Source organism: Schistocerca gregaria, chromosome 1 (assembly GCF_023897955.1).
Source record: "Schistocerca gregaria isolate iqSchGreg1 chromosome 1, iqSchGreg1.2, whole genome shotgun sequence".
In the NCBI taxonomy this organism is placed as follows: domain Eukaryota; kingdom Metazoa; phylum Arthropoda; class Insecta; order Orthoptera; family Acrididae; genus Schistocerca; species Schistocerca gregaria.
The window spans coordinates 794,445,229-794,471,715 of record NC_064920.1 but is presented as its reverse complement, the minus strand read 5'-3'; the positions used below and the strand labels follow the sequence as shown (position 1 = coordinate 794,471,715).

Genomic DNA, 26,487 nt, shown 5'->3' with positions numbered 1-26,487 from the left:
CTACATACTTCTGCAGGGAACTTCCAAAGATTTGTTGAGTCCTCGCGGCGTCGAGTTGGTGAGCTACGCCGGGCAAACGGACGTCCTGCACAATATTAGGACGTATCCCACGACTTTTGTCACATCAGTATATGCAGTCAGGTGCAATGGCATTACAAATAACTGCTGTGTTACTGCTACAATGATGAATGGAATAGTTCACACTGTTTACAGAAGTAGCGGCCAACCGTGATAGTTGTGAGACATCCGTTCATCTGGTGCCAGCTACATCGAGTAGATCCAGCACAGTGGAGTCCAAAATTAATGATTTATTTTAAGTACTTGGCTTTTCACGTACTGTCGTCACTAACACGGCTAACATGAACACCGTTTCAAGGTTATGAAAGATGCAACATCAACACCTCGTTTCGGGGAAACCGGCCCTGCCAGTATCAACTGTCCTGGGTGACAGTTGTGATGACAAGTGTTGTCGTCGATTGTAACTCGCAACTTCAGTACAACTGCAGACTGGGAGCTACACCAATCAGAAGCACCTGGTCACTCTCGTGCTCCAAAGTCACACCTATAATGTGTACTCCTAATCGCCCATATAACCGTGTGCGTTAACACGCCAGTTCTTGGACTCAGATACGCGAGCGTGACACTGAGGACGACTGGCGAGCTCGACAACCTGGAAGTAATTTTTAACCGGTTTCCCACAGCCACCTAGGTAAGTCCGCAGCTCGTGGTCGTGCGGTAGTGTTCTCGCTTCCCGCGCCCGGGTTCCCGGGTTCGATTCCCGACGGGGTCAGGGATTTTCTCTGCTTCGTGATGAGTGGGTGTTGTGTGATGTCCTTAGGTTAGTTAGGTTTAAGTAGTTCTAAGTTCTAGGGGACTGATGACCATAGATGTTAAGTCCCATAGTGCTCAGAGCCATTTTTTGAACCACGTAGGTAAATACCGGGCCCGCAGGAGATACATGTTATGCAAACATTTAGAAAACGTTTCCCATTTGCACATAAGACTAACTCTAGAAGCACACAGATGAGTTACGCAAACTGCGATTTCATTTGATTAGCAGCAGCTGCGTGATTCTCACTACTATCTATCACACGCCACGATGATAATTGCGGAAAGGAGCCACTGCACTGCTGAAAATAGAACAGCTTAGCAAGGACTCACGACCAGCGATACACCTTGATACACGCCGATGGTGGGGTATCAGTATGATGAAACCAGCTTAGGCTTCAGAGCTAATCAGGTGGTGGAGGTGCTCTCACGTGAAGGAATATTAGGTTAAACCGAGCTTCTAACACTACTGCCTTCGTAGCTCGCATGTGAACAATATAGGAATCTGCTACCCGAATATGTGTATCAGATTATTCGCCTAGAAAATCGTTCAGACCAAAGTGAATTTATCTAGCTGAATTACATCTCACCGTTTCCGAATCGTATCAGAATAGTTTGAGAGCACAGCACGCCATTATGTGACTTCTGTGCACCTTCCTTCCACGCCCCAATCTCCTCCCGCACTCTTGTTACCTAATATTAATTCCGCTGAGAACATCTGAGAAGCCGTAGAGCGAAATGTGAGCAACGTGGAGCCAGACAGGACCAGTCCAACTGAACTGTAGACTGTGGTTGAGCGAGCGTGCTTAAGACGGTTCCCCAACGCTTTCGGTGTCGCGTGGAGTCATGCCACGGGGCAAAACCAAAGTGTCATCAGAGTGGGAGGCGCTGAACGGTTCAAATGGCTCTGACTACTATGGGACTTAACATCTGAGGTCATCATTGCCCTAGAACTCGAACTACTTAAACCTAACTAACCTAAGGACACCACACATATCCATACCCTGTGACCGTGGCAATTGCGCGGTTCTGGACTGAAGCGCCTACAACCGCTCGGCCACCGAACTGGCTGCGAGGGACTATTACACGCTAATAGGTATGTGGGGCAAAACCGAAGTGTCATCAGACTGGGAGGGGCTGTTACACGTTAGTAGGTATGTGGCTTTGATACGATTACTCAGGAGTGTATGCGGTGCTTCTGTGATTGTAATTAATAGGACGATTCGTACAGTTTAAGTTGCGTTTCGAGTCTCTTACATACTGCGAAAGAGTACATCGGCCTAAATAATATTATGAGTTGTGATCTTCAATGGTGGCAGAAGTCATTTCCGCATAAGTTCATTTACCGGAGGTTAAAATTATCACCATGAAAAAATAAACTTACCCAACTATTCCTTTGTTGCTTAGCAGGTACTCGTCTGCTGTCCTGGTATATATTGAAATCGCCGCGACACTGTTCGCTAGCAATTCGCCTCAACAGCTAAAGCAAAATGGGGCATTCCATCTTTCCTACTTTATAAATATTCCGCACCGCTTTGACTGTTCACGCTGCGTGCTAAGTAATAGGGTCACGTGGGCAGAATGTATGATACAAATCCAGACGTGTGGCTGCAGACATCCGAGCAAAAAAAAGTGCCTAATTTTAATTTTTCAAGGTGATAAATAAAATTTATAACTACAGCTAGTGGACATGTAACATGACACAATGAAGATGAACCTTCAGAGGCTATCACTGAAAGACTGCACATCAGTGATATTTACTGATGCGATCATGACGGAGCGACTGACCACACTTTTGCAAAAGAAGATGAAGTTTTAAAGGAGCCACCCAGTAAATCGAATCCAATATATGACATACTTTATAGAGACAGGAAGTATTTTATGAAAGTAGTGACATATAAGGACACTTCAGAAACAAGAAAAAAATTGTTTTGTGATGAGAATCACTGAAACTAGTTTGGGGACAGCAACAGTTTGCATCTAGACAGTCCAGCAAATTATACACTTGCATAATGTCGTGCAGGACCCCCACGAGGATGCAGAAGTGCAACACGACGTGGCCTGGACTCGACTAACGTCTGAAGTAGTGCTGGAGGGAACTGACACCATTAATCCTGCAGGGCTGCCCATGAATCCGTAAGAGTAAGTCTTCTGAACAGCACGTTGCAAGGCATCCCAGAAATGCTCAATAATGTTCATTTCTGGAGATTTTAGTGGCTAGCGGAAGTATTTAAACTCAGAAGAGTGTTCCTGGAGCCACTCTGTAACAATTCCGGACGTAGGGGGTATCTCATTGTCCTACTGGAATTGTCCAACTCCGTCAGAATCACAATGGACATCAACGGATGCAGATGATCAGACAGGATACGTACGTAGACGCCACCTGTCAGAGACGTACCTAGACGTATCAGGAGTTCCATGTCTGTCCAACTGCACACGCCCCGCAATCATAGAGGCACCATAGTGTTTAACAGGACCTCACACTCTGACACGATAGTTTTGGCCGTTGGCATGGATTCACGCGACACCGAAAGCGTAGGGGAACCGTCTTGACGCACGCTCGCTCAACCGTAGCCTACAGAGCCGTCACCAGCTTGACCAGTCCCCTGTTGACGTGCATGGTCTACGGATTCATGAGCTTGTCTCCATACCCGTACACGTCCATTCGCTCAATGTAATTTGAAACGAGACTGATCCGACCAGGCGACATGTTTCCAATCATCAACAGTCCAGTGTCAGGCTTAACGTGCCCAGGCGAGGCGTAAGGCTTTGTGTCGTGCAGGCTTTGTCTTGCAGCTATCAAGGGTACACAAGCGCGGCTTCGGCTCCGAAAGCCCATATCGATGATGTTTCGCTGAATGGTTCGCACGCTGACACTTGTTGATGTCCCAGTATTAAAACCTGCAACAGTTTGAGGAAGGGTTGCACTACTGTCCCTCGAACGATTCTGTTCTGTCGACATTGGTTCTTGCAGTATCTTTTCCCGGAAGCGGCGATATTGGAGATTTGATGTTTTGCCGGGTTCCTGATATTCATGGTACACTCGTGAAAAAGTCGTACGAGAAAATCCCTACGTCAGAGATGCTATGTCCCATCGCTTGTGCAGTGACATAACACCACGTTCAATCTCACTGAAATCTTAGTAACCTGCCATTGTAACAGCAGTAACCAATATAATAACTGCGCCAGACACTTGCGGTTTTATACAGGCTTTGCCGACTGCAGCGCCGTATTCTCCGTGTTTGCATATATCTGGCATGCCTATACCATTTTCTTTGGTGCTTCAGTATATATTTGTACCGTTAAGCTTATTTTCTGCAGCATAATACAACTTCTTCTATCTCTTGACTAATCACTTCATATTAGAGTAATTAGTAAAGAATTAGTGCAATCATTTTCCTCAGTTTGCGATTCATGCGCTTCTTTAAGTTTTTCGGCCAGATAATTTTCAGTTCACGGTTATAGAAAGTCCTCAACGGACTCCAGTGGTTAAACACAGAGACAGCGCCGACCAGCGCTGTGAATTCACCACACGGATCACAGATTTCGGTAAGGATCTCTTGGATCCAGCAGACCGCGACAGTAAGTGATCAAAGACTGCAGCTGACAGCTCACAACAACAGGGCTATTGCAGGCTGCATGTAATATGCCACTATCACTGATTTATAGGCGACCCATGCTGTACCTAGTAGGGTTGCTGTACTTTCATCGGGCTCTTGCTGCGTCGTTAGTGGACCTACATCTGATCGACGCAGGGTTACCGACGTTGATCGTCCCCTAGTTCTTCAAAAATTCAGCAAGTCACAAACGGGTTGGTCCACATGTTGCCCTTACTTAAGCAGTTACTCCACTTGACATTCGTTGATAGAGTTGTTGGAAGTCATCGTCCAAATGGTGCGAAAAACTGTCGAAATTCGTAGCTGGTTGGAGGGCTCTGCCAATAATGTTCCTAATGCTCTTAACTGTGGAGAGGTCCGGCGACTTGGCTGGCCATGGTAGGGTTTCATAAGCACAGAGACAAGCAGTACGAACTCTCGACATGTGCAGACAGGAATTATCTAGCTGAAATGTAATTCCAGACTGATCGCCATGAATAGTAACAACGCAGGACGCAAAATAACGTAGACATGCAAGGGTACTGCGGATGACGACCAAGAGGGTCCTGCTGCGAAATGAAACGTAACCCCAGAGCATCACTTTGATTGTCAGGACGTATTGCGGACACCAGGCAGGTAGATATCTCACGGCTGTCCGACACGTGTCTGAAACATGGACAGAGAGGACACTGCAACTTGTTAGGAGACAAATGAGTGTATTTTTGAGAAAGAAAATTTCTATTTTGCGCTAAATAGGTCGACGACAATGTATGTGGGGAGAAACGGCACCTGAAATTTGGAACTGATCATCGACTCTCACTTCGAAACGGATTCATTACTGCACACAATTCTCCTCCAGTCTATTAAATTACTGGCTGAAAATGTGCCCGGCGACTCACCGGCCAGTGATGGGATAGCAACCTGAGTCTCCCTCGTGTCAGTACAGTCAACCATGAGTGATGATCTGGGATGATGCCATTTCATTTCATAGCAGAAAGCGTTTAGCTGACATCCGTCGCACCGTTGCAACAACGCTGTACGTCGACGATAAGTACGTCCCGTTTTGTTGCCCTACATACAAGCTTTCCGTGGCTTACATTTCAGCAAAATAATCCCGGCCCCCACAGGACGACCAATTCTACTGTTTGTCTTGGTGGTTGTCAAACCAAACCATACCTTGAAAGGTCACCGGATTCTTTCAGATTGAGAGCGTTTGTAGCTTTAAGGGAAGGGCTCTCCAACAAGCTCGGGATTTGGACGATCTAATCCTCCAGCCGGATAGAATTTGACACGATATCGCTCTAGAGGATATCCAACCACTCTGTCAATCAATTCAGATTCGAATAACTGCTTGCGCAAGTGCCACAGGTGAACCAGTACGTTATTCACTTGCTCAATTTGTGAATTCCTTTCTTTTGAATAAATCATCCAATTTTTATGAAATTTTAATAATTTGCATCTGCAGATTTCCGCCCCAAGCGAATAAGTCCTTGGTGGTGCGTCGCATTTTTTTCTTTTGTCTTAGAGAATATAAATTTTAATCCTAAAATATGTAATTTTTGACTGATCGTAACTGTGTGATACATAGTACATATTAAATCTAATAGAGACACATCTATATATTGTAAAATATCTTTGATTCGGTTCATCCATTCCAGCTGGAGTAATCCTCTCGTTAGTCACAGCCCCTTACAAACGGCCTGATTGTATGCCTACACCGCAAACCGGTCCTACCGTTGCTTTAGGACAGTGTAATGGAGTCTAAAACTAAAGTTACCATCATCATCTGCGAGGAAATAACAGCGACAAAAGTATTTTTAGTTTGTTTGGGGTTGCGCTGAAAGTACACTGAGGTATTCCTAACAGCTCTGTATAGATTCACAGACGCAGTATTGCGACTAGGAGTACTCGACCCAGACCACAGTAATTCAGGAGGTATTTTGATCTAAGGAATCCCGGAACGTATTGTTGTAAACGGGAGAAAGCAGAGAGGCGTATGGTCCAAAGAGTTGGTTACTGTAGCACGACATTCAGATTAATTGGAGGAAGGAGATGGTTGTATTTATGTTACCTTTCAGAAAGAAAGTGAACTGCTGCTGAAAACACAACAGTTCAAAAAGTTATTTCTTCTATGTTTTAGGTGCTTTTAGTATCATATGAAACAATTCACTGTGCACCTACTTCAATAGTGAACTACACCTCCACAATATTGATGAAGCATCTGTGTTGACATCCGCAAGAAAGAAGTCATATTGAAGACTTATGAAGGATGTGATTCGGTAGCAGCTAGAGAGCCTAGCACGAACCATGATGAAGAGAAGGTACTGAGAAAACCTTACGGAGAATGATTAAATAAATTTCGAAATTTATACCCGCTATAGATGGGTAGTTTGTCTAATGGTGGTCTATTTTACAGAAGCCTACTGCCGCAAGCCAGTTGGATAGCTTGAATTCAAACATTACGTCCTGTTCTTAAGAACTAACGGCGGATTGAAAGATGAGACAGTGAACTATTATATTCTGGGATTGACGTAGCGTTACTACGAGTATAACTAATGTTACTGCGAGCATAACTTGCGAGCTTTTGCGTCAGAAGGCCATAAAATGTAGCTGTTACTGTAGCTGAGTTATGTCTTGATTTAGAGTATCAGTGGAAGACGCGTGAAACCACTGTAAAGATGCTGCTAAGTTTAGTGACTATCTATTGTAGGAAATCAGGGTTCGCGCCTTATTGTCAAACGAAAGAGCACGTAAAATACTTCGTTGCAGTAATTGGATCGTGAGGGACAATAATACAGATTAGAATAAATTAAACCTATTTTTCGTGTCCAGGTTTAGGTGATTCTGTACAAGTCAGCCTGATAAACCTATAAACCTACACCAAATTGTTGAAGGATAGTTAAAGGATAGTTGAGGTTTCCAAGAGGCACTGTTGAGATAGATCGTTGAGAGACATAACGTTTGAAATAACTATTTCCCACCATACTACTGGAAGAGCAGAGTCACAGAAGACGCACTTGGCGGCTGAAGCAATGTCCTCTGCAAGCAAGACGCACAGGACAAAACTATGCTCTTAAACTCTGCTATCCGCACGGAAATGGACGCTGAACTCAGATTTTCTCACAATGTTATCTGCAGTGCTCACTGAGCTGTGTAGCAGTGCACCTGCGGGAAACGAGTATCGCTGCGAGACGTAGGAATTTGTGTTTCTAAAATTATAAAATAACTTGCAGTCAAGCACTGTGGGGACAGAGAATGTTACCATCATGGTAGCAGTACGAATAATCGTGTTGCACGTAGACATAGGTAGCTGTAGAAGCAACAGAATTGGCGATGCTGATAGCATAACAGTAGCGACAGTAATGTTTAGTTTTAAACAAACGGTTGTTATTATCTAACTTAAAGTGAAGGCATAAACAAAACTGAAGGTACAGAATAATGTTGCAGGATATAATAGAATAGAATAAATAAGTAAATAAAATTTTATGTCATTAAATGGTACACGTCCCAGGAAAATAAAAATTTCTAACCACATTTAAGAACACTGCTACCAATTTAAATAAGTTCTCGCATATTTTAGCCAACAACAACAACACTCAGAAAACGATGTCTGTTTAATATATATAAATGGGAGATCATAGCGAAAAGGAGTTGCACTGTACTTACTTCAAACGTAACCAGGTTTTCGGAGCCGTGCCGTCCTTCAACCGCTGTCGTCCTGAAAAAGATATCAGCAGTCAGCAAAGGGAAAAAGTACTGTGCCGAAACAATATTCAATTTCATCCTTCCGGAAACTATTATTTGCCGATAGCTGTCGATTCGCTGATGAGTTATTGAATACATCCCTCACACAAGCGAAATGCATCAATGTCGAATAAACACAAAAATGATTGCTACGTTGCGCGAGTGGCGAGGATCAGTTTACGAGCTCTGTTTCTCTTTATTCTTCTTTTGTCTCTATGTTTCATCTCTTTTTCTCACGTTTGCTCTCGCTGTCCACGTGACATTATTTTTAACGTCCCTTGGGCGTCGTTAATATTATAAACGTACTGCCATTTTTCACGTTCGAGATAGCGCAGCGTGATGGCTATATAAATCCGATTAACGAATGTCTTTAATGTAGGCATATGTTCACTGAGTGAATGCAAAATGCAAAATCATGGAGCATATCGATAAGAGACTGCGAGCAGATTAACGTAAATGAAAAGAGGAAAAGATTATCGAGAACTTCATATCACTAGCAGAGGACAGTAAGCTAATGACATGTTCCAAAACGCCGCTAGCGAAAATGCGAGTTTTCAGGGATCACATCTCGGCTTATACCGATCACAGACATGAGAGGTAGCGTGTCATCGTAAGCTTTCATACCTTTCGGAAGGACGGACACACTGTAACTATCCTTCAGTACAAGGTCAAAATTTAAACATTAAGCACTTCCTTCAGCCAATGCAAATAGAGCAAATCGGTTGGTTCTTTTGTGTCAGATGTGGTGTAGGGTGAACCTTAGGTGACTTATAAAAGTACGATTTGGGAGTGAGGTCATGAGCGGTTCCCTAGAAAATCCCAAAAAACATTATTTTTATCTACAGAAAGTACCAATTGGCGACTTCTATAATTTCTTTTCATGGCATATAGTCAAAATTTTTACCATGTGTTCTTAAAATAATTTTCTCGGATAACTTCGAAACTTTGTTCGATATCGTTATCCGTTAATGAGATCTAGAGGTTCAAAGACACCGTACTTATGCAGAAAACAGCAAAAACCTGTTTCTAGCCGTTTTTGTTCGGTGGGACGCAAGTATCTAAATAACTAAATTTAGCAAGTGGCTCAAACTTCAGCTGTAGATTCTGGAAAACGCTCACTTAGATACTCATTTTCCGAGTTTCGAAAATCTGTATCTGTTATCAAAACACGCACTATAAACCATGGATTTTGAATACCAAAAGCAGCAATTCTATCGTTGCCACTCATGGAAAATGGTTGAAATGTTTAACTAATATTCTTAAGATGATGTTCCTGGGGATCCTCGAAACTTTTTTGAATATTATTACCCATTACCGTCAGATATAGTCTGCAGTAATTCAGAAATGTAGCAAAAATTTTATAGTGGCGTCGCCCGTCCCCCTTCCTCCTCGAGCGTCAAAAACTAAAACAAAAGCTATTTTTTGAAAATATGTTCATTTTAGTGTACATCTTTCTAAAGAGATTGAGATACAAAACATGTATGATCGAGGGAATGTAAGACATGTTATTTGGTTTTAAGTGTGCCGAAGTGCAGTGCCACACCTCTTCACACAGCATTCTTCTATCACACTTCACTGTATTTCGCTTTGTGCAATTCAAACTTATGAATTTTGTAAGTCATTAAACCTACTTTCAGGACAGTGGAAATTAAAGTGTACTGTGGTGCCTCTCCTGTTCCCTGTCGGCCGGTTTGATATCCTACCCCCTTTTAGAAAAATTCACAGTTAATACCGGGTGGCACTATTTGTGACCGGGAGAATAAGAACTCTTCAGAAAATTTGCGTTCTTAATCTCCTATTAGCTAATAACTTTCTTTTTCAAGTGACATAAAATTAAATATAAGGAACACAAAACTAGTAAACATAAGAGACAAGCAGGAAAGTACATATTTCTTCAATCCTTAGGTCAAGAATTTTTTTTTCTCTGTAGTCTTGCTGCAGCTTTACACACCTTACTTTCCATTCTGCGAAATAATCTGTTACCTCGTCAAAGTTCGTCTAACGTTTTGCTACATTAAAAATCATAATGTCATTGGTTCATATGGCTCCGAGCCCTATGGGCCTTAACATCTGAGGTCTTCAGTCCCCTTGAACTTAGAATTACTTAAACCTAACTAACCTAAGGACGTCACACACATCCATGCCCGAGGCAGGATTCGAACCTGCGGCGGTAGCGCTCGCGCGGTTCCAGACTGAAGCGCCTAGAACCACTCTGCGACTGTGGCGGCCCATAATGTCATTGTCTAATACTGACAAAGCAGTTATACGAATAGTATACAAGTGGTTTTTCGATTTTATTACGTCTATTTTGTAACTTTCTGCTAGATAAAGCGAAATAGGCTTTTCTAATATTGCAACAGTTGTAGCACAGGCAAAATAACCGACATTATTTTCGCACAAATAGTCATTTTTTGAATCTCATTTATATAATTACCATGACAGAATATAATTCACGAAGTACCAATATCAAATGCCTATTATGCCTACTACAAGCAAAAAGTTTTATGTTAGGAAAATAATTTCACATTTCGTTCATATACTCCAGTTTCTCAAGCATGATCTCGAAAAGTAGTCGTAGTACGAAATTTTTATATGGATTTGGAATCGTCATATTCTTCCATATAATTCTCCTTTCTCCTCGTTCTCAACAAACAATCTTGTCACCACTAGTTCTGCGATCGTTCCTGCCATTGTCAAAACTTACACCCAGGTTAACATCGTTAACCCTGCCAGAATCATCGACTCAGTTATCCCGCTTTTGTTCCCCAGTTAGGCATTATTACAGATTGTATTCCGAGAATAGAACTTACGCGGCTGCTAAGCGGAAACTATAAACTGGCTCTTAGTAGTCTGGCTCGGCAAGATTTTTTGATATACAACTCACTATTGTTGAATTTGCGACGGAGAAATGAGTGCAGAAACGGCAATTAAAACATCTGGAATGGATTATAGAACTCGCACTCTAAGTGAACTTAACTGAACATTTTCCCAAGTAAGACACTCCAGGTGAGAAACAGCCTCTGTCTGATTTCTTGGGGATGCATTTAAAATGAAAAACGTGTTGTTGAAGAGAGCCAGCCGTTGTGGCCGAGCGGTTCTAGGAACTTTAGTCCGGAACCACGCTGCTGCTAAGGCCCCAGGTTCGAATCCCGTCGCGGGCATGGATGTGTGTGATGTCCTTAGTTAGATTTCAGTAGTTCTAAGTTCTAGGGGACTGAAGACCTCAGATGTTAAGTCCCATAGTGCTCAGAGCCATTTGAACCATTTGTAGAAGAGACAAATTCTGACGAACTCAGCCTAGTTCCCTACGCTCAACGCCATTAAAGGCAACGAGAGGTTTGAAGAATTAACTGTGACTTTGATAGAATTACGAGCATAGTTTGCTAAAATTTTGAAGGCACTGTCAATCTTCGTTTTTCGAGCTGTTTACGAAAACATTTGCTTTTCAGTTAAGGGGAGCCGGAGGTACCTATGGTGCCCATGTCAAAATCACAAAGTTTGAGGAACATTTATGAATAAACTACCAAATAGAAAAATCTGAATTTTTTTTACATATAGAGTGGTTTAGTATTGCAGTTATGACGGAGGGATTTTGGAGTATCTTTTCTAGTTTCCTTCCAATTATTTTTTATTAATGACCCAAATTTGTTTACAAATAATTGCTTTATAATTAAACTGAAATGAAACTACTGAACATATTGCTAAATGGCTGTATTACAATGTACGTTTGACCACTAGGAGTGCTGTATAAAAATTTCATCTCTCTAGCTTCAGTGGATTTTGAGAAAATGTGACTTATATTCCAAAAATTCTAATTTACGGGAAATGGCTATCAAAGTTTCTCAGTACATTCCTGCACTATAGGATGGATTATCAGGGTCTTCTTCTTCATCCTCCTAAAGCTTCCTCTTCTGTCTTTTATTCTGGCCTGTTGTTCCATTATACTTCATATGCCTTTGTCTTCTTTCTGCTCCTCTTATCCTTTCTCTGTCAATATTTCTTAGAGCTCGTACAGTGTTCACCCCAGCTGTAAATCCTTATGCCTTCAGAACTTCACACTCCACACTGTTCCCTTGGTTGTAGGTTGCTATTGCATCATAAATGCCAAAGTGCAGTGTTTTTTTTGCTTACAGGCACCCTTTATAGGGATCACTTTCCAAATCAAATTGTTTACGCTCTCATTAGGATTCTGCGTCTTTCCTTGTAGACATTTGTGTAACAATTCTGGCTGTGCTATGTCATGAAAAATTGGTTCTATTGCATTTATCACAGCTGCTGGCAAACCATGTTTGTAATCATAGTCCTTTTTGCATTATATTTGCACCAGGAATCTCTTGGGCACAGGCTGTGTTGCGAGTATTCATTGGAAGAGGCAGTATGAAGGAACAATGCCCACACTTATTTTCGCATGTCACTAACATTACTAGTATTTTGCCTTATAGCATACCCATAGTATCTGTGTAGACGTTCAATCACCTCATCAGTAAACCTGCCTCTCCCTCCTATTGTCTTTCCATCACTGAGCTTACTTGAACCCAAAGTTTGTTTGAGATTTCGAAGCTGTGCACCCATACGCTCTTAGCGCTTCATTTGTCACAGGAAACAATGTAGCCAAACCTTGCACACTCTCTATATGCATAACATAAGGCGCTGTATGCGTAACAGGGCGAGAAAATCCCAAGCAGTTCGCCAGGAAGTCACGAGAGGGTGTTAGATGCATTCAGCGGCCGCCCATTTCCTCTGCAGGCGTGGGGGAAAATGGTAATAATTCCACTTCTAGGGCGAGTAGAACAATAATTCAAAGTTTACATTAAAGAGGAATGTTCCAATTAATTTTCGGTAGCAAAAAAACTTCTTAATTTTTTTGGAATTGACCACCTCCGGCTCCCCTTAAAAGCACCACTGTGCATGTGCAGATGTAACATGGATCAGCAAGGTACTTCCCATTTTAATTCCAAATCGTTTCACGTTGAAAATTTGTTTTGCTTGTGTCCTGTGTTGTTGAGAAATGTGAAATTTAGAACCAAGTCCTGTGCACTGCGACTGCACTGCAATTTAATCGCAATGCGTTTACTTTTTTCCTCTATTTCCCTTCGTCACGCTCAGACAGCACACAATGGTGGCGGGGGAAATATGTAGCGAGGCTGAGCGCTGTGGCACACGTAGCAGGGCGTGGCCAAAATCTTGACTGCCCCTGCTCTACAACAAGCGAGTATCTGTTATCCATAGTGTAGTGTCAGCAGTAAATGAAGCATGTATACTCGAGATACCAATCTAACTTCCAGCAATCTGCTCTCAATGGTTATTAGTAACACTCTATCTGTATCCTGTTCCCAGATTCCTACTTCTGTTGTCTGTCTATTAATCATAGCCACTCAAACAATGCTACGATCCTCTCCTTACTTCGTTCTTCTGCAAGGACCCATGCTTAATCTACTTGTAACATTGTCGCACCTCGTTACCACTCATTCTTCAGTCACTGTGCTACAGTGAACTGTTTTCTTGCGATCTCTTGTTATGTTGCTTTCACGTCCCTTGTGCTAATAATATTACCTTTTCTCAATCAAAATGTGGTGATAAGCTGTAAGTGAATGTACTATGGGTATGCTATGTTGAGACCTCCACCTGAATAGTTCTAGTAATGGTAGACACACATGCACTCACACCATTATTTACCTCATTTTTCCAAGTACAGAGCAGCAGCTCGATGCGGCATCAACTTAACAAGTCATCGAGCCATGCTCCCTTCATGGCCATCCAAATCCGTGATAGTGTTGCCAGTGCATGATGTAGCAGACAGACTTACCTCTTGATTATGTCCAATAAATGTTCGATGGATTCATGTCGGGTGGTATGGGTGGCCAAACCATTCGATAGAATTGTCCAGAATGTTCTGTTCTAGGTAACAGCGCATTGTCATCTATAAAAAAAATCCATCGTTGGTTGCTCAAAATAGTATCCAAGTAGCTGAACAAAACCATTTCTAGTCAACGATCGATTCAGTTGAACGAGAAGATCAGGTCCTTTAAATGAAAACACAGCCCACACCACTATGGAGCCACCACCAACGGGCATAGCACCTTGTTGACAACTTGGGTCGATGGCTTCATGGGGTCTGCGCCATACAAATCCTATCATCAGCTCTTTTGACCAGACCACGGTTCTCCATTCATCTAGGGTCCAACCAATATGGCACAGAAAGGGACGGAAAGTTGGCTGAAACCAGACGTAAACAGTAATGAAATCCTAAACTCAGATTGGAATGTATACCGCAGAGACAGGCTGGACAGTGAAGGGGCAGGCGTGTTTATAGCGATAAGAAGTGCAATAGTATCGAAGGAAATTCACGGAGATCCGAATTGTGAAATGATTTGGGTGAAGGTCACGGTTAAAGCAGGCTCAGACATGGTAATTGGATGTCTCTGTAGGCCCACGGGCTCAGCAGCTGTTGTGGCTCAGCACCTGAAGAATAATTTGGAAAATATTTCGAGTAGATTTCCCCACCATGTTATAGTTCTGGGTGGAGATTTCAATTTGCCGGATATAGACTGGGAGACTCAAACGTTCATAACGGGTGGCAGGGAAAAACACTCCAGTGAAAATATTTAAGTGCTTTATCTGAAAATTACCTTGAGCAGTTAAACAGAGAACCGATTCGTGGCGATAACATATGAGACCTTCTGGTGACAAAGCCTTAAATAAAAATATTAAAAAAAGTAGGAAGATTTTTCTGTTTGGCAAATGTGACAAAAAGCAGATTTCAGAGTACTTGATGGCTCAACACAAAAGTTTTGTCTCAAGTACAGATAGTGTTGAGGATCAGTGGACAAAGTTCAAAGCCATCGTACAATATGGGTTAGATGAGTATGTGCCAAGCAAGATCGTAAGAGACGGAAAAGAGCCACCGTGGTACAACAACCGAGTTAGAAAACTGCTGCGGATGCAAAGGGAACTTCACAGCAAACATAAACATAGAAAAAGCCTTGCAGACAAACAAAAATTACGCGATGCGAAATGTAGTGTGAGGAGGGCTATGCGAGAGGCGTTCAATGAATTCGAAAGTAAAGTTCTATGTACTGACTTGGCAGAAAATCCTAAGAAATTTTGGTCTTACGTCAAAGCGGTAGGTGGATCAAAACAAAATGTCCAGACACTCTGTGACCAAAATGGTAGTGAAACAGAGGATGACAGACGAAAGGCCGAAATACTAAATGTCTTCTTCCAAAGCTGTTTCACAGAGGAAGACTGCACTGTAGTTCCTTCTCCAGATTGTCGCACAGATGATAAAATGGTAGATATCGAAATAGACGACAGAGGAATAGAGAAACAATTAAAATCGCTCAAAAGAGGAACGGCCACTGGATCTGATGGGATAGCAGTTCGATTTTACATAGAGTACGCGAAGGAACTTGCCCCCCTTCTTGTAGCGGTGTACCGTAGGTCTAAAGAAGAGCGAAGCGTTCCAAAGGATTGGAAAAGGGCACAGGTCAACCTCGTTTGCAATAAGGGACGTCGAACAGATGTGTAGAACTATAGACCTATATCTCTAACGTTGATCAGTTGTAGAATTTTGGAACACGTATTATGTTTGAGTATAATGACTTTTCTGAAGACTAGAAATCTACTCTGTAGGAATCAGCATGGCTTTCGAAAAAGACGGTCGTGTGAAACCCAGCTCGCGCTATTCGTCCACGAGACTCAGAGGGCCATAGACACGGGTTCACAGGTAGATGCCATGTTTCTTGACTTCCGCAAGGTGTTTGACACAGTTCCCCACAGTCGTTTAATGAACAAAGTAAGAGCATACGGACTATCGGACCAATTGTGTGATTGGATTGAGGAGTTCCTAGATAACAGAACGCAGCATGTCATTCTCAATGGAGAGAAGTCTTCCGAAGTAAGAGTGATTTCAGGTGTGCCGCAGGGGAGTGTCATAGGACCGTTGCTATTCACAATATACATAAATGACCTGGTGGATGACATCGGAAGTTCACTGAGGCTTTTTGCAGATGATGCTGTGGTGTATCGAGAGGTTGTAACAACGAAAAATTGTACTGAAATGCAGGAGGATCTGCAGCGAATTGACGCATGGTGCAGGGAATGGCAATTGAATCTCAATGTAGACAAGTGTAAGGTGCTGCGAATACATAAAAAGGTAGATCCCTTATCATTTAGCTACAAAATAGCAGGTCATCAACTGGAAGCAGTTAATTCCATAAATTATCTGGGTGTACGCATTAGGAGTGATTTAAAATGGAATGATCATATTAAGTTGATCGTCGGTAAAGCAGATGCCAGACTGAGATTAATTAGAAGAATCCTAAGGAAACGCAATCTGAAAACAAAGGAAGTACGTTACAGTACGCTTGTTCGCCCACTGCTTGAATACTGCTCAACAGTGTGGGATCCGTACCAGATAGGGTTGATAGAAGAGATAGAGAAGATCCAACGGAGAGCAGCGCGCTTCGTTACAGGATCATTTAGTAATCGCGAAAGCTTTTTGGAGATGACAGATAAACTCCAGTGGAAGACTCTGCAGGAGAGACGCTGAGTAGCTCGGTACGGGCTTTTGTTAAAGTTTCGAGAACATACCTTCACCGAAGAGTCAAGCAGTATATTGCTCCCTCCTACGTATATCTCGCGAAGAGACCATGAGGATAAAATCAGAGAGATTAGAGCCCACACAGAAGCATACCGACAATCCTTCTTACCACGAACAATACGAGACTGGAATAGAAGGGAGAACCGATAGAGGTACTCAGAGTACCTTCCACCACAAACCGTCAGGTGGCTTGCGGAGTATGGATGTAGATGTAGATGTAGATATGGCCAAGAGACAAGGACAAGTGCTGCAGGCAATGTCGTACTGTCAGCAATATTCTCTTGTCGGTCATCTGCTGCCGCAGTCCATTAACGCAAAATTTGTTGCACTGTCCTAATGGATAGGTTCGTTGTAGGTCCCACATAGGTTTTTGCAGTTATATCACACAGTGTTGCTTGGCTGTTGGTACTGACAACTCTATGCAAACCCTACTGCTCTCGGACGTTAAATTGAGGGGCTCCATACGGTCTTCTGCATGTCGCCTCTCATTTTCATCAATTTTATTAATGTTCTGTGTCATTGCACGGTGGTAACATGCCAAATAAGGTTATTGTATTGTACTGAGAGCTCAAAATACTTTTCATTTGATTCCTATGCATGTTGGGTTACTTCCCTGGGTGGCCTGTGCGATGCGAGCGCCGAAAGTCGCGGCATACTGCGTTTGTGGTTGGGGACTGCACTTCTGCGAATACTGAGAGGATCATACATCAATGGGCTTAAGCGCGTGGCGGAACGACTGACGTCGGACGAGTTTCGCCGATTGTATGCAAGACGTCTGAGTGCCACCGCAGTTTATGTGTTTACCGTTCCGGCACGTCCGGAACGAAGACTGCTGGCGCCGACTGACTGCATTTCTCATGATTCTCAGAATACTTGTGGACAACGCCTTTCTGGGCGCAACTGTTTGGTGCCGGATGGCCGGTGGTCTAGGCATGTTCTTTTCGTAGCCGGTCAAACAGCAAGCCCCCAGCTGAATAGCAAAGGCATCATTAGTCAGCTTAAACTGAGGCTAGGTTGACGTCATAAAGCCCAGCTCGAAACTGAAAGAAACGGTCGCTATTGGCGCGAATGATGTTCTGAGACAATGTGGTGCAATTTTGGAATCATCAATGAATGCTGGTTTGCGGTTTTAGAAGGTGCTAGGGAGCTGAGCAACGTTGAGCCGCGCGAACGATGGAATTCGGGATCTGAACTTCATCGGAGTCGAACGGTCTTCAGACTTTGCCGCACTTTTTCGGCAGAACTTGGGATTCTCGCACAGCCGTCGAGGCCACGGGCTTAAACAAATTTGCTGCACAGCTGAAGTCGGCGTCTACACCATCACAACGCCGCCTACCGACGACGTGCTGCAGATTTCAGGCCTAGTATAGTATTTTGCGGCTTCGGCATTGTAGGACTTATCAACACTACACTGAAGTCCTCAACATCACGCGCACTCGCTTTGCAACAAGTCCACCTTGCTTGTTTCCCCCATGGTATCCCATTTGAGCTCTCGCTAGTAATCGCTGGAGTACAGTCGGGAGAGTAATATTTGATTCATTACGACCTCCACTCACTATCGTCAACCTATTGCATCACAGAAACTAGGAGCCCCTTGTTCCCGAGCCATCTCTTATTCTCATAATAGTTCAGTATATCCTATCCTTTAACCTACTGTCGATAATTATGTGCCTTTATGTTATGGTGTGTAATAAATGTCATTGTAATATTTAAACTGCATATCGCTTCGTAGATATGTGCAGCAGCCCATTTCCTCTTGTTTATTATGGTAAAGTTTTTTTTCTCTGAGTAGAATACGATTTTTACTAAACTATAGTGAGTGTCCTTATTTTGCTAACTACCCGGGTCCACCATCACTTCCTTTTGCTACCGCTGTGGGCGTAATTAATTAGGTGGTAGGTAGGAGGGGGTCGAGTGCGTGCCTCCTTCTCATGCAAAATTCGTCAGAATTAAGGAGGTATAAACTCTTCTTCACCCCGGCACCTCGCAAAATGAAGACCGTCCTGCACTGCGTTGTCCTTGCTGAAACGTAATGCCCCAAATTTGGTATTCCCGGCACACTCTTGACAGTGTGGATCTCGGAATATCGTTTTCCTTCACGATTACCGTAAAGGAGTGTTCGTCCAGCTCCAACTAGCATCCCGCGTTGAAAGTCTGTTAACTCCCGTAGTTGGGACACAACTTTTCACATGAATCGCCCGACTACAAACGACAGCGCCACCAATTCTTTACTCTTTTATACCTTGTCTGAGCGATACTACCGCCATCTGTATAGGTGTCTACCGCTATGCCATGGCGTTTGCCACCTCCGCGTCTGTCCGCAGAGGAATTGTAATTTTAATCACAGTCTGGAGGTATGGTACAGGAATAACGTTTCGGTCGAGGAGTCTATGGTGTAACACTTTCCTTTTCCTACATTGCAATTGTGCATAATTTGATTCCTCCTATAAAGTGACCGTACCACAGTGACTAGGGGGGGGGGGGGTAAAGAAGAGTTGCTAGATTTAGTTTGCAGCATTAGTCTTGCAGCGTTGTTACCTCCACACTCATCCTGTACACAGCGGTCATACTGCCTGTGTGCGGAAATTATATTAATAAACTAATCTCGTCACCAGTTATAAAACATAATCTTGGAAGCGAACAATTCCAGTGCTTGTTGCCTGCGCACCATTGTAAACAGAAAATGAGAGACGGAAGACAAGGCGAGACGTGAGGAAATTAGTACCAGTGCTTTAATGTGCTAGAAAGATCCTCTAGATTCAGATTAAGAGCAAAAAAAAACTTTATATTACTTTGTATACTCTCCAGAGATATCTGCGACAATATATATCATTCTGTCGTTTGAAATTAGTTCTGGCAGTTGGCCGGCAGACTTGGTGCGACTGCAGCTCCTCCCCTGGGCACGGCCTAATGACAAAATACGGCGCCTCAGGGCGGGCTATTTGCTCGCACGGCCGGTGTGACAATTAGTGCAGTCCCAGCCAGGCTAATGGAATACGCTCCTGCCTCGCGACATACGCTAACAGACCGTGTTCGCTCGCGCTGGAAATCGTGTGTCGCAGTGCAGAAATACTTCAGCCTGCGTCAACTGTCTCCCTAGCACGAGCGGTTTTCCTCTATCACGCTGACCGCCCGTCTGCATGAGTTCTGTTTCACATATTGTCATATTATTTGAGGTATTTCTCGATGGGAAGCTTAAAATCTGACTCCTCGTACAAGGTCGATGTCTTTTGCCCTTACGTTTCCGTATAAAAATTGGCACTACTGGCAACATTGGTTATTAATTTGTGAGAATAACTTAAGTATTCACCTTTGCTCAACCGATTATGAAAGCTAGTCTCCCTGAAACACGCAGTGCGGTGAATAAATTAATGCGGCGGCGGAGCTTTTCTATCACTGCGTGCGCCGCGCGAGATTAGACGAGCGGTCTAAGCCTCCTTCGGGCATGAGTGTGTGTGTTTGTCCTTAGGATAATTTAGGTTAAGTAGTGTGTAAGCTTAGCAGTTAAGTCCCATAAAATTTCACACACATAAGATTTCACATATCAATGTATGCGCGCATTTGAGGCGTGGAGTGAGGACATAGTTTTCATGTTGGTAGTGCTTCAGAAATGGGGAATGAAATCTCTGTAAGGAAGTAGTTTAAAGTTTGCAGGCTCGAAACCCAATGTTTCATTATAAATAGAAAAATATAGTGTTTACCTCTTCCAGCGATCGGTATTGTAGAAACAATGTTCCACTGATGTTGTTCAATGGCTTTTTAGTCGCCTGTTTAGTATTATCACTCTGGTCGACATAATCGTCTCCAGAGATTCGGCAACTGTATAGATATTAAAGATAACTCTCATTTATTGTTCCGCTTCAGCTGCATATTTTTAATTAGATTACATGTTTCGAGTTTTGATCGCTTTCGATCGTCTACAGACCTAAGTAGCCTGATACGTGGTTCTGAGAATACAACACGGGTTTCTGACGTAATTAACTGGATCCAAAGATGATCGTCAGTAATCAAAACATGTAATCCAATTAAAAATGTGAAATTGAGACGGAGCAATAAGTGAGAATTACGTTAACCATTAATGTGACACGAAAAGTGGTGTTCGTTTACTCTAACACAACAATCTTTTAATCGAATCGATGGATGGATGAGGATAACGGTTTAAAGTTCCATCGATGACTACGTGATCTGATATGAAGAATGAAGTAGGCCAGGTTCTTTTCGAATTAAGCATTCTGGCATTTGGCTTGAGTGACTTAGACAAAATGTGAAACAGGTAAACCTGACTGGTTGGACGGGGACTTGAGCTGTCGTTTTCCAGAATCAGATTCCAGTGCTCCATTTGCCTCAGTTATACAGAGGAAACCAAGTGGACATCCTCGTACACTGAGGACTAAAGAAATAGTGAGTCTACGGTGTCCCGGTCATCGTCGTCCGTTTCGTCGATTCTTTCGTCTTCTCCTACGACGGCCGTTCAATAAGTAATTCAACACATTCTTTTCTCGCTCAATTTCGGATGAGAAAATGCGAGAAGAGACGTAGTGGAATATTCCCTATCAGCCCCTATAGCTTTGCGAAGTTCTGATAGGTGTCGGCACTGTACGTAGCCTTCAAAATGGCGTCTGTAACGGAGCTGACTTCCACAGGGAGAGCTGTCACTGAGTTTCTGTGGGCGGAAAGCCAGAGCATCGTAGGTATTCATAGGCGTTTGCAGAATGTCTACGGATATCTAGCAGTGAACAAAAGCACGGTGAGTCGGTGGTAGAGGCATCTATCATCTTCGCAAGAAGGTCGTGTAAACGTGTCCGATGATGCCTGCAATGTCGCAATGTGAGAACACTCTCTTTCGAAGTAGCCTACAGATGACAATGAAATACCTCACTCCGCAACTGGACGTCTCTGATGGTACTGCTGACACACTCGTCCACCCGTTGCAGTGCTCTAAGGTGTGTTCCCCTAACTGTAGACCGTAAACAGCAACGAAGGACCATCTGTGGGGATCCGCGTGGTAGATCACCGATGCTCGGACGTCCATCGATAGGGTGGTAGAGTGGTATCATGTGGACATACAGATTGATCGGAGATTATGCCAAGAAATATTGTTTTGTAGTCAAACGTTTGAGGAATAATATGGTGTATTTGAAGCCTGAAGAAAACCAACTTGCTTTCAGAAAAGCGGTGTGCTACATTACTTATTGAGCACCACTTGTATATTACTGGCTGAAATTACGACCTTTCATCAGCTGTGTGAAAAACATTTTTGCAGTGTAAGTACTTTTTGAAAAAATGTTTCAGACTACTGCTTCCGTTAATGCTGTGGTGAGAATGAGCAATGTGACACATTTACATTTTGGACCGTTATGTAAATATGTGAACTTGGGCTGCGATGGCTCCCTGTGAATTACGATAGAGTTCGTTTCTTATTGATAAATGATTTTGTTTCAGTAAAGAATGGGATTACTGTACCTGTAAGTCATGAGCATTATATCCGAACTTAATGCAAATTGTTGAATGGCCAGCTTCAAAAACTAGTGTTTACCACCATTATGCGCATGGCCCACACTTAAATAATTGTGGAGCAAGCTATTCATCACGTGTTGTCACTTGTGATTTCTCGCTTTTGAAATGTTCGAGTCTAAATGATCACATTTCCAATCTTCATGTGCTACCTGAAACGCTCTGTTCACAAAAACTTACAGCAGTTCTCTAAGAAATACCAGTAACTATAGTTCGCAACCAGTTGTGTGTTCAGCTGTATGAAACCTTTTTTCACAATTTGGAGTGAACTAATTTAGTACTGAATATCGTTACAGTTACAGATTGATGTTTGAGTATGTTACTTACATTCTGCCACTATTTTCGTTATACATTTGCAGAATAGGCTTGAATACAATAAAATTCTGTTACAGACGAACCTGCTTATTTCACATAGTAAACGGTTAGTCTAAAACGTGGAAACGATCTGTGAAGCGGCGAAAGCCTCACAGTACCACGATGCATATCATCCATTAGTCTTAGCGGCGCAGAAAGTGTATAAGAACACGCAGTCCTGTAGTTTCTCGTGTGACAGTTTCAAATCTTGTTAATATCTTACAGGTTAGTTACATTTTACTTCACAACAGAAACAAACGTACGTAACTGATAAAGGGGGCAGCACTGTTTGTATTTGGACCTTGAAAGAAACAGAAGGAGCAATTCATTCATAGCGAAACAAACAGCAGCTTACGAAGCAATGATATTGACAGTTTCTGTTAATTTCCTTTCTGCAACAGCAATACTTTAATAGACAAAGGCATCGTGAACGACATTGCTGCTATCCGACACACAAACTGATTTCCTGAGTAAAGCGTTTCTTTCTGTACACTTTTGCTGTTGCCTTCCAGGTATACGCAGGAGAATCATACGCATCTGTGGACATCAATAAATATTAAATGCAAGAATTGCTGAGTTCTGAAAGTGATAAATCATTAAGTGCTAGAGTCTTTATGGATAATGTAGACGTCGCTGAAACTGTAAATACATCCTCAATAGGTGGGAAATATGTGTTTTTAGTGACGTTATTATAAGTTACGTAGCACCAACATTTAAATTCGTGATTAAAAATGGTTTTTTTTTTCTCAAGGAGTTTCTTATTTAATGCATTATGTCTTTGGTATCCATTCTCATAAAGCCGACTAGCGCCAAATTTTGGAGTATATATATATATATATATATATATATATATATATATATATATATATATATATATATATATATATATATGGGTGGAACAAACAACATAAGAGCGGTTAATGATGTGTCGTGATAGCCGACAATACAATGCTATGTCTCCACTGTAAATTTTCATTCTGTCTAATAAAAGTCAAATGATATTTATTCCAGTCTTTGATCACAATATCAATTCTTTAGACGATGAGCGGTTTCAGTCCGTAATGACGATCCTCAGATCAGAAGTTGGTCATTACGGACTGAAACCAATCATCGTCTAAAGAACTGATATTGTGATCAAAGAGTGGAATAAAACACATTTGACACTATTGGATCACTGTTTGTATACGCGACTATGTCGCAGTTGGTCATAATACAAAGTCATACAAATAACGCGCAACTGTGAGCACCACAGAACCCAATATTCTCAGAGAATCTGTATGGTGTCAAGCTCAGTGTAAAATGTTTACGTTTGCAAAGCCTCCCCAGTAATGCGATGGTATTACTCAAAGCAGGCAACTACTGCTCAGCTGTGCATTTGGCTGAGCCAAATTGCGTTCATGAAGGGGATGTAGTAGTTAAATAGTTATTTCCTTAAAGAGGCATATACTTTGCCAGATCAGACTACTTACACTTTTGAAAGATGAGACATACTCTGTGAATTAAGAAGCGGAGGTCCCGAATCTATTTGCTACAAGTGTACCATCACAAAAGCAGAAAGAGGTGAAGTGGCTATGGCGATTCAGTGATTGCTTAAGAGTTTGGAAACAGACCCTGTAACGTCTACCTCGCCAATCAGAGTTGAAGCGCTCCTGGAATATCTTTCCGAATCTATGTCAAATTCTTGCGGTAAGTGCAGTGAGACTGGTACTATCTGTTGCTAAGGCGAAAGTCCAACCACAGCCGGCTGGTGCAGAACCTCGAAGTCTGCCTGGAGACAAGGAAGTGAAGATATGGTCAGTTAGAGTGCGTTGGGGAGGAGCCAGTTTTTGTACTGCAGTCACAGAGGCGAGACCACTGAACAATGATAGCAGTACCACCCTACAGACAAAAAGTGTAGGATCTGTGCCTGCCATCATCTCGCTGCAGTGCGTACAGTACGGCACCCGGGTAAATGCTGTGCCTCTCACGTTTTGACAGGTGTTGGTGCAAAAGTGATGAGATCGTCTTCTTATGGTGCTCAGCTGTGATTGCAACAGTACAGACTGTCGCCACTTGAGTAATCGCCGGAGTGAAGTTACTGCCTGCTAGTCGTTCTCCGTTTGTTTTGTTCTGGCAGGGGCTATTTAGTCTGTTTTTCTCTTTACTGCTGCGTGCTGCTACAGCAGTTTGACGCGTACATGAACTGCCGTTCATCGGTATTCGACTGACTTTGTTTTGCATTCATTGTCATTGATTTGCTTTTGAGGAACGTTGTTCGACAGTGTGATTAGTCAGTCCCGTACGAGCGATGTTGCTTCAACTTGTCATTGTGCTTCATTGTGGCGTTGTTCTTTTAGGAATGCCTTTTACTTCATGTTTGTGTCATACATTGCACCGCTTTTGTGCTGGCTACTAGCATGGACTCGGGTCTTATTACATTGTGTATGTTAGTGTATTTTCTCTAGTATAAGTGAGGCTTTGTTTTGGGTGCCTAGAGTTTTCCTCTTGCGTCCCTTATGTAAATTTACAAGTAATTCTGGCTTTTATTGATTATAATTTGTACCTATGTGTCTTTTGAGTAATGTAAAAGAGTATCATACTACACTCCTGGAAATGGAAAAAAGAACACATTGACACCGGTGTGTCAGGCCCACCATACTTGCTCCGGACACTGCGAGAGGGCTGTACAAGCAATGATCACACGCACGGCACAGCGGACACACCAGGAACCGCGGTGTTAGCCGTCGAATGGCGCTAGCTGCGCAACATTTGTGCACCGCCGCCGTCAGTGTCAGCCAGTTTGCTGTGGCATACGGAGCTCCATCGCAGTCTTTAACACTGGTAGCATGCCGCGACAGCGTGGACGTGAACCGTATGTGCAGTTGACGGACTTTGAGCGAGGGCGTATAGTGGGCATGCGGGAGGCCGGGTGGACGTACCGCCGAATTGCTCAACACGTGGGGCGTGAGGTCTCCACAGTACATCGATGTTGTCGCCAGTGGTCGGCGGAAGGTGCACGTGCCCGTCGACCTGGGACCAGACCGCAGCGACGCTCGGATACACGCCAAGACCGTAGGATCCTACGCAGTGCCATAGGGGACCGCACCGCCACTTCCCAGCAAATTAGGGACACTGTTGCTCCTGGGGTATCGGCGAGGACCATTCGCAACCGTCTCCATGAAGCTGGGCTACGGTCCCGCACACCGTTAGGCCGTCTTCCGCTCACGTCCCAACATCGTGCAGCCCGCCTCCAGTGGTGTCGCGACAGGCGTGAATGGAGGGACGAATGGAGACGTGTCGTCTTCAGCGATGAGAGTCGCTTCTGCCTTGGTGCCAATGATGGTCGTATGCGTGTTTGGCGCCCTGCAGGTGAGCGCCACAATCAGGACTGCATACGACCGAGGCACACAGGGCCAACACCCGGCATCATGGTGTGGGGAGCGATCTCCTACACTGGCCGTACACTTCTGGTGATCGTCGAGGGGACACTGAATAGTGCACGGTACATCCAAACCGTCATCGAACCCATCGTTCTACCATTCCTAGTCCGGCAAGGGAACTTGCTATTCCAACAGGACAATGCACGTCCGCATGTATCCCGTGCCACCCAACGTGCTCTAGAAGGTGTAAGTCAACTACCCTGGCCAGCAAGATCTCCGGATCTGTCCCCCATTGAGCATGTTTGGGACTGGATGAAGCGTCGTCTCACGCGGTCTGCACGTCCAGCACGAACGCTGGTCCAACTGAGGCGCCAGGTGGAAATGGCATGGCAAGCCGTTCCACAGGACTACATCCAGTATCTCTACGATCGTCTCCATGGGAGAATAGCAGCCTGCATTGCTGCGAAAGGTGGATATACACTGTACTAGT

General features: G+C 43.4%; 1 protein-coding gene across 1 annotated transcript in view; it reads right to left on the bottom strand.

Moving 5' to 3' along the window:
• LOC126269964 (fibrillin-3-like) overlaps positions 1-26,487 on the bottom strand; it is a 127,658-nt gene that overhangs the window by 63,656 nt on the left and 37,515 nt on the right. Inside the window, exon 2 of the mRNA XM_049974033.1 lies at positions 8,091-8,142. Within this exon, the coding sequence (XP_049829990.1) occupies positions 8,091-8,142 (52 nt within the window). The remainder of the gene's footprint in view (positions 1-8,090; positions 8,143-26,487) is intronic.